At 37.7% G+C, this 9,028-nt stretch overlaps 2 protein-coding genes across 2 annotated transcripts in view; both read right to left on the bottom strand.

Annotated features, from left to right (window-relative positions):
* Positions 1-1,700: 1,700 nt before the first annotated feature.
* Positions 1,701-3,652, bottom strand: LOC124389207. The gene is made up of 5 exons (XM_046854534.1): positions 3,523-3,652; positions 3,350-3,401; positions 2,757-3,071; positions 2,330-2,644; positions 1,701-2,133 (listed from the first exon to the last, which is right to left on the bottom strand). The coding sequence occupies exons 2-5, from the start codon at positions 3,396-3,398 to the stop codon at positions 1,949-1,951; spliced, it is 864 nt and encodes a 287-aa protein (XP_046710490.1). The 5' UTR covers positions 3,399-3,401; positions 3,523-3,652; the 3' UTR covers positions 1,701-1,948.
* Positions 3,653-8,322: 4,670 nt separating this feature from the next.
* Positions 8,323-9,028, bottom strand: part of shbg (sex hormone-binding globulin) — a 17,374-nt gene continuing 16,668 nt past the window's right edge. Inside the window, exon 8 of the mRNA XM_046853230.1 lies at positions 8,323-8,818. Within this exon, the coding sequence (XP_046709186.1) occupies positions 8,670-8,818 (149 nt within the window). The 3' untranslated portion in view covers positions 8,323-8,669. The remainder of the gene's footprint in view (positions 8,819-9,028) is intronic.

The raw sequence follows: 9,028 nt of genomic DNA, 5'->3' as shown, positions 1-9,028 counted from the left end.
GTAAATTAAACAAGGTTTACCCGTGACAAACTTGGTAAGACTTGGACAAACTTCGTTTTCAGGTAGTTTGTCCATGTCTGCACTAAAGTCACACGTACAATTATATCCGGCCCGCGAGATGATTTTATATAGATCTATTATTATTGTTATCAATGTCCCGGCGATATGAAGCGCTGATAATACAAACTACAGATCCCATAATGCAGCGCTTCAGCTGCTTGATGAACGCTAGGCTACCTGGGAACATTCCAGCGTCAATCAAGTCGAGCTTCTGTTAATGTATTTAACCCTATTGTACAGTTATTGTGAAACAGCGCCTCACAGTGGTGAAGAGAAAAGTTGATTCTGAAAACAGAGCCTTTCAAAACTGGTGAGGTTGAGTAGATGTTTACTGACATTGTGTCTTATTTGTGGAGTTAAAGACAGCACTACGAGACCAAACATCAGACTGACTTTGAAGCACAAATAAAGAATTTCGAGCTGCTTCGCAACCCATTTGGCATTGACATGGAGACTGCACCTGTACAGATTCAGATGGAGCTGATTGAGCTGCTGTGTAATGGGTCACCAAAGGCAAAGTACAACACTGAAGGGCCACACACTTTATTCTCTCCATTCCTGAAGCAACGCCCCGGCTCCTTCTACATGCTGCTCGAACCTTCATGTTTGGTAGCACATATCTGTGTGAGAAGCTGTTCTTAGTGATGAAGATTAACAAAACAGCACACAGGAGTCGTCTCACTGATGAACACCTGCAGTCCATCCTGAGAATCTCCACAACACACGACCTCACACCAAACCTAAACAAACGTGTTGCCCAAAAGAAGATGCAGAGCATCCAGTTGTGACCAAATGCCATAAGAGATTTGATTTGTTTTTATTTTAACTTTTGCTAAAAGGCACAAATTATAATTATATTTCCAGGGTTTTTTTGCAGCATGTTTATATTTTGAATTTGTATAATTTTGACAGGAGATATTTTTATGGAAAGCAAAATATTTTAAGTTATTTAAATTTTTTTATTTTTATTTTTAATAAAATGGCATAAGAGCAAAAAAATCTGATTGTATTGATTTGTCGTTATTTTAACGTTTACTTAAAAGCACAATTTTTATTTATTTTCCCAGGGTTTTTTTTTTTGCAGAATGTTCATATTTCCAACTTGTATAATTTTGACAGGAAATATTTTAATTTTTAATTTTATTTAAAGTTTAAGTGTATTTATTCTGGAATAAAATTCCTGTCTGTTTTTATTCATATTTATGTTAAAAAGACATTTAGTTTTAGCGTGTTCAATAAATGTTTATCCTGTTTGACCCGCAATCTAAAGTGTGCTTCGGCCCCCTGAGCAATGGATTTTGACACCCCTGATCTAAAGCATGAGTTGCACCAAACCAAAAGGATTTTTAGAGAGAAAAAGAAAGGAGGAATGTGATTTCCCACCAGCATATTGGAGATCACTGGGTTTCTGGAACCTTTCAAAGAAGTGTTCAGTGAACTTATCCTTGTGAAAGTTTTTCGTTCTTATTACTAAAAAAAACACCTACAGACACCCAGACACAAAACGCAGAATACAGCATTTTTAATACAGAACACACAAAACAAAAACAAGACATATACAGGAGAAATCTGGAAAACTATTTCTAAAACTTATTTACACAAACCATCATATCTGATCAGAAAAACACCCAAATGTAAAAACCAGTTAGAATAGTATTACAGTCAAATGTAATCCAAACCCCATCAGACCTTCAAGCAGACTTAATTAGAGTCTGAGAACTTTAGATCAGTAATACTGAAGCTGTAATGTAGGTTTACTGCCTTAATAACACTTTAATCCAGTCCTTCAAGATAGTTTTTTTTTTTCAGATACATGGAATTCAGGTCTAATATACCTTCTGTACAAACTGGCATGCATGTTCTTTTTGTTTTCTTACAACAAACAAGGTTAAAACTGTGATACATTTAAAATTGGAATTGGACTGTTCCTGGCCTGGAATGCAGGGGAATCTCTGAGCCATGTTACAATCCAAACGATCAGTCCGATGAAAACGGCTACAGACATGACAATTCCTACTATCATTACTGTAACCTCGCTGCTGCTGCTGCTGCTGCTGGTTTGCTGTTGTAGTTCTGGTAAAAAAAAAAAAAGGATTATTTATTAAGACATTTTCTAAGTCAACTTTGAAAGAGTCATTAATATGTGAGTTTGACTTTTTAGAATATGCTGTAATGTACTATGTGAATGATGCAATAAACATTTACTGGGATCACCTGCCATCTAGTGTCACTGAGTTGAAATGACCACCTCTATAAGACATAAACCTACCTTCTACCTTCAGAACAACAGCTGAAGGTTCTCCATCCTGAGATTCACCATCAATGAGACACCGATATTCTCCTGCATCAGACAGGTGAACTGAACTGATGTGGAGAGAGAGATCACCATCCAGAAAGTCTTCTACTGACATCATAAATCTGCTTCCTGCTTCATCAGTAGTCACTGATCTGTTTGCATGAGTGTACAGCACAACCTTTCCTCCATCCTTCTTCCACTGTACATCTTTAACATCTTGTCTCCGAGTGTCTCCGTAGCACGGGAGGGTGACATTCTGCTTCTCCTGAACCTTTACAACTGTCGCCACTGTAAGACAAAAACATCATGATCATGGTTTATCTTCACTTCTGTGCTTTTGTGTAAGAGCTCCACCTGTACCAGTGCAGCAGCTCATACTTCACTACAGACACACACTTACCCAGAACCTTCATCTTCACTTCACTAACTGTTTCTCCATTACAGCTGCACCTGTAGGAGCCGCCATCATTGTAGGCTACTGAGATGATCATCAGGGAGAAATCTCCTCTGCTGGTATCTCCTGATATTTCAAATCTTTTCTGTAAATTCTGTCCTCTGGGACACTTCCATTTAGCCACAATGGTGTAACTGGGAATGAAGCGACTCCACTGAACCACCGGACAGTTTCCAGTGCAGGAACACGGGAACGTCACAGAGTCTTTCACTAGAACTTCTCTGATGATGAAGGCTTGACACTGAAGCATCAGCAGATAAACTAATAGATCACAGAGCAAATCAGAACACACATTTAGTTTTTTTCATCAATAGTTGTTTGTTATTTAATAAATGTTTACTATACAGAGTGTTATGGACTTTCTGCAGTACAGTGGCTTTGCATTACTGCATGTGTCAGGATAAAGGTCACATGTGCACACAAATCTGTTAGAAAGTGACTATAAATCAGCCAAACAAATTAGTTATGTGTCAAATGCAATTCTGTGATAATCACCGATGTGAAATGTGAACCCCCGTGAAAGTGGAGGACGAACTCACCCAGGACAGAAATAGACATAATTCCGCCTAACTTCATGGTGGACATCATGTCCTTTATTGTGGAACAAGAAACAGGCTTTATATTATTGTTTTTATTATTATATCATTATTATTATTCACATGCCCTTTAATTAGATAAACAGTAGTAGTGTTAGTAGTATTAATAAACTTACCAATGCCCCATATGAGCTGTGAAGGTTTTCTCAGAGCCTGCTGAAGTGTGTCGCGTGGATCAGCACTGAAAGATAAACCTCGCAAATTATTTGGCATTTCCCCGCTGCACACTTACAACCTGCACTTCCTTCCTTCAGTCTGGGAGTCAAATAGCACAAGTAGCCCATGAAGTCTCATTTCCGCAACACTACAAAAATAGGTGTTGTTCTTTTATGAGCTCCTAAATGAGTTATTGTGGCTTTTACTGGAGTCCCAGGGTCTTAAAAATAACCTTATTTTGTCATACAGGTTCTATTTGAGTGATTTCTTGAGTACCGTATATATTATATAGTTTTAGAATTATATAGTATCTCACAAAAGTAAGTACACCCCTCACATTTCAGGGACATTACTATAGAAATGATTTTTTTTACTCATTGACTTGTACAGATTTACTCAACATACAGCCATTATTGTGTAAATAACACCCTGAAACTAAATCCAGATGAGAGAGATCAGTATAACAGTGTTGAGGAGTGTGTAAAGGACATTAGACAGTGGATGCTTGATAACTTCCTTCAACTCAGATAAGATGGAAGTACTTTTACTAGGACCGCATGCAGCTAGAAGTAAACGTTCTGATTCTGTAGCATCTCTGGATGGTGTTTCTGTCTCAGTGTGTACAGCAGTCAAAGACCTTGTTGTGATAATTGACCCGAGTCTTTCCTTTGAGTCTCACGTGAATAATATCACCAGGATCTCCTTTTTTCACCTCAGAAATATTGCTAAATTTAGAAATATGATGTCTAGAAAAACTAGTTCATGCTTTTGTTAATTCTAGATTAGATTACTGTAGTAAGTGTATAAATAAACTTCAGTTAGTTCAGAATGTAGATGCAGAGTCCTCACTAGATTGAGCTTTAAGGATTTGGACTCTACTTAATGTCTGTTACACTGACTCAAGAATACAGTTCGCATTTTATTATCATCACTGCACTTCAGCATTATGTAGTTGTAATAAATGTGCATTCGTTGCCACCCAGATGAGGATGTGTTCCCTATGGAGTCTTCGTTTTACCATCTCAGAGAGTTTTTCCTTGAAATATTCTTCACCTGCTCACTCATCAGGGATGAACTTACACTTATAAAGAACATCTTATTCATTCTTTATCACTGCATTATCTGTGATAAGCTGCTTTGAGACAATGTTTATTGTTAAAAGCTCTATTAGAAATGCATTGAATTCATTTGAACTGAAACTGAGGTACAGTACAGTGGACAGTGTGATACAGAGGTTTTCCAAGACGGGTTCCACTCAGAACATGCCTCGCAAGTGTCATTCGAAAAAGTGGAGTATTCATGAGTGGGAGGTTTGAGTGCCAGTGCTCAGACTGTACACCACTCACTACACATGAGTGGGAGGTTTGAGTGCCAGTGCTCAGACTGTACACCACTCACTACAACAAGTACAAATACAAATACAAAATTCAGGAAGTAATTTTTCACAGCACTTTCAGACACAAAAAGTGGTGCTGTCTGGGTTTAAAGTCAGTAGGCTGAGCGTATGTGCATCAACACTGCCTGTGCAGGAAAGTCTGATGGGTTTTCATTCATTAAACACATAAAAACTCAAACCTGCACAAGCATGTAAAGAAACATAATTATATAAAGCATAACATTATATAACACTGTGCCAATACAATAGTTCAAAAGACGCTGTATCAGTTTCATATAGTTCAATTAAAGCATTTAAAAGAGGTGCATGTCATTGTCACAAATATTGTGCATGACATTTTTACAAAAGCAAAAGTGCATGACATTGTTACAAGATATTGCATGACATTGTAACAAAGACCATGCATAAAATTGTTACACATAAACAGTGCATGACATTTTTACAACAAGACAGTTGTAAAGATGGTGCATGACATTGTTACAAAAAGACCATGCATGATATTGTTACACATAAACAGTGCATGACATTGTTACAAATGCAAAAGTGCATGTCAGTGTTACAAGAAGATGACATCAGTAATGTTAGTGATGTTGGTTAATGCTAGCAACTGCTGGTAACTAGTTATTATTGATGCTAAATCTAATAAATTCCCATGTAAATTGCTACCTGTTTGAATGTAAATATTGATATGACTTCATATAGAGTCTCATTAAAACGAACAACTGTGTGAATGCTAAAGTGATAGTTCAGTACTTATGCCAAATTAGTGTATTAATATGGCGTATGTTTACACAGAATCCAGTTTTTATTTTTTTTTTATTCGCTGTATCATGGTTGACCTAACACTCTGACCCCAGCTTCTTAACAAGCTGGTATATGTAAAGAAAAATTTGTACTCTGCTGTAATGTATATGTGACAATTAAAGGCTATTTTATAATACATAATAAACAATATATAATAATAATCCCGTAAACAATCCCATTAAAATGGTTTCGTTTGCATTGTCTCCCGCTAGATGGCAGTAGAGCGCTTGCATTAAAAATGTAAATCTTTATTCCTGAGGAGAAATGATTTGTACTTTAACAACAAAATAGTATTATTTATATTATATTATTAAATAAAGGAGTAAAATTTAATTATAAAAAAAGGCTAAATAGCAGTTTTGACTGAACTCCACGCATTTGAAGATGATGAGTGAAAATCCCTTGCTGGCAAAGAACTTAAGCAGTGATCAGCGACCAAAACAAAGATGTGCATATGAAAGTTTCATTAAAATCTTCTTCTTCTTCCTTTTCTTCTTCTTCTTCTTCTTCTTCTTCTTCTTCTTCTTTCGGCTTCTCACATTAGGGGTCGCCACAGCGGATCATCCGTCTCCACACCCCCTTGTCCTCTACATCTGCCTCTTTCACACCAACTACCTGCATGTCTTCCCTCACCACATCCATGAACCTCCTCCTTGGTCTTCCTCTCTTCCTCCTTCCTGGTGGCTCCATCCTCAGCATTCTCCTACTGATATACCCCATGTCCCTCCTCTGCACATGTCCAAACCATCTCAATCTCACCTCCCTCACATTGTCTCCAAAACGTCCTACATGCCCTGTCCCTCTAATAAACTCATTTCTAATCCTGTCCATCCTCATCACTCCCAACGAAAACATTAACATCTTCAGCTCTGCTACCTCCAGCTCCACCTCCTGTCTTTTACTCAATGCCACTGTCTCTAATCCATACATCTCAGGTCTCACCACAGTCCTATAAACTTTCATTCAAATAAACTTGAAAAAATATATAATCAACAAATCCATTTAGTAAAACACATAACAACATTATAAAGCTTTATTATGGACATTATTTTTCAGTTCCTTCAGCAATAATAAAACTATAATAAATGTCACCCAGATGATGATGAAGTTTCCATTGATTCTGGTTCCTCTTGAGGTTTCTTCCTCAAATCATCTCAGGGAGTTTTCTCCTTTCCTCCATTACATCTGACTCAGTCATTAGGGATATGTTTATTCATTTAAAATGTATATTCATAATCTATTTATTTCTGTAAAGCTGTTTTGTGACAATTGTTAAAAATGCTAAACAAACTGAACAAATTGAATTGAACTGAACTTATATTGGACACAATCTCCGGTTATCTTGTGCTGAGTGGATATTAATTTCAACATTTGATTTGGGACACACCCATTCTCATCTCGGAGCGAATTGAGACGCGGCCCCAATCTCAGACTCGACACTCGGATGATGCCCACATTTATTAGAGGTCATTTACTTGTTATGAAAGATGATCATATTTAATGAATGAATTTATGTTTAGACATATAGAGTGTTAAAGATCTGGCAGGCCGGGGGTTCAAATCTCAGTTTTTTCAGAGTTTCCACTCTTGGGCCCCTGAGCAAGGCCCCCAACCCTATCTGCTACAGGGGAGCTGTATCATGACCAACCCCGCATCCTGATGCCAGATTCCTAACAAACCATGCCATAGAAGAACCATTTTTAGTTCCCCCCAAAAAAACTTTCAGTAAAAGTAGAACTCTTTTCCAGAGGTTCTTTGCAGAACCACTCATGAAAAGGTTCTTCTTCACCCTTATTTGATTCCTCCAAGAAGCAAAATCTCCTTACATTCATCATCTCATATCTTATTCTCATTTATATTTTTATTAATTGCAGTGAGAGAATACAAACTAAAGTCAGGGCTAAACGAGGAAAACGGATTACTGGAAATTTCCATCCACATGTGGTTCTTTCCCAAACTGTTACCACAAAGTTGGAATCACACAAATGTCTTGGACAGCTTTGGAGGCTGTAGAATGATATTTTGCCTTCACTTGAACAAGGAGACCCAAACCTGTTCCAGCATGACACTGCCCCTGTGCACAAAGCCAAAGATATGCTTTACATGGTTGGAGTGGAAGATCTTCTACTATAGAGCTCTGACCTCAATCATATTAAACATGAAGAATGTAAACGCTGACTGCACCCCCAGGCCTCCTCACCTCACCTACATCAGCACCTGACTTTACTAACTGGCTGAATAAACACAAATCCCCAGAAGAAAAAATCTGGTGGAGCATCTTCTCAGAAGAGTGGAGGTTATCATAAGAGCAAATAGGAACTCAGTGTGGAATTGGATGTTCAAAAAGAAGCACATAACAATCATATGGTTTGGTGTCCACAAACTTTTGTCCAAATAGTGTAAATTCTAAGGTAAATGTTTTTCATTTGTTTTTTAATACAAGAATCTTTGGTGCAGTGGAACAGTTCCATGGATGTTCAAGGTTCTTCACAGGACCGTACACTTTAACCAAGAACCATTTAAGAACCTTTAGATCTAACACAAACCCCATCACACAAGCTGGGTGAAAAAGGGATGTTTAATTCTATTTTATTAGAAAACACTCGTTAATTATCTTCCAACACAAAATGACAAAACAGGTGAAAGTCCCAGGATGAGGATATCAAGCGATATATAGTTATTCCTAGTTATAAGGTTGTTAAGTTCATTTAAAGGTCATATGTTCCTAATACAAATAATCTGGATTAATCTGCAAATCCGTGGGGTGGAAAATCAGGACCGATTTAAAAACACTGTATATAATTAGTGATTATTATAATACAAAACGCCTTCAAAGGAACTGCATTGCTGGTTTAAAGGAGAACGTTTGTTTGATGGGACCTGGTTAGTGGAACAAACAGCGATGTACTAACTCTCCGTGAGTTCGTTCACTGTGTTTACGGGACAGCTGTGTGACGAGATAGACGGGTGCTTGGAGAATGCATGATCGAGATCGACAGCTTGTCCCTGAATGAGGATTTTTTCCAAACAGCCCTGGAGGTGGTTCTCAGTCTCACCTGCAAAATTGTTTACAAGGACATTTACATTAATGGCAGACGCACTTATCCAGAGCAGCTTTCATTTATATCATTCATACAACTGAGCAGCTATGGGCCTTGCTAAAGGGGCGCAGGAGGGGCAGCTGAGTGTGGCTGGGATTTTTAACTCATGACCTTCAGAGTCAATGTCCAATGTCTTAACCACTTAGCTACAGGAACCACAGGATT

The sequence above is a fragment of the Silurus meridionalis genome, chromosome 7 (assembly GCF_014805685.1).
Source record: "Silurus meridionalis isolate SWU-2019-XX chromosome 7, ASM1480568v1, whole genome shotgun sequence".
In the NCBI taxonomy this organism is placed as follows: domain Eukaryota; kingdom Metazoa; phylum Chordata; class Actinopteri; order Siluriformes; family Siluridae; genus Silurus; species Silurus meridionalis.
The sequence above is the reverse complement of the archived record's forward strand: the minus strand, read 5'-3'. Positions and strand labels throughout refer to the sequence as shown.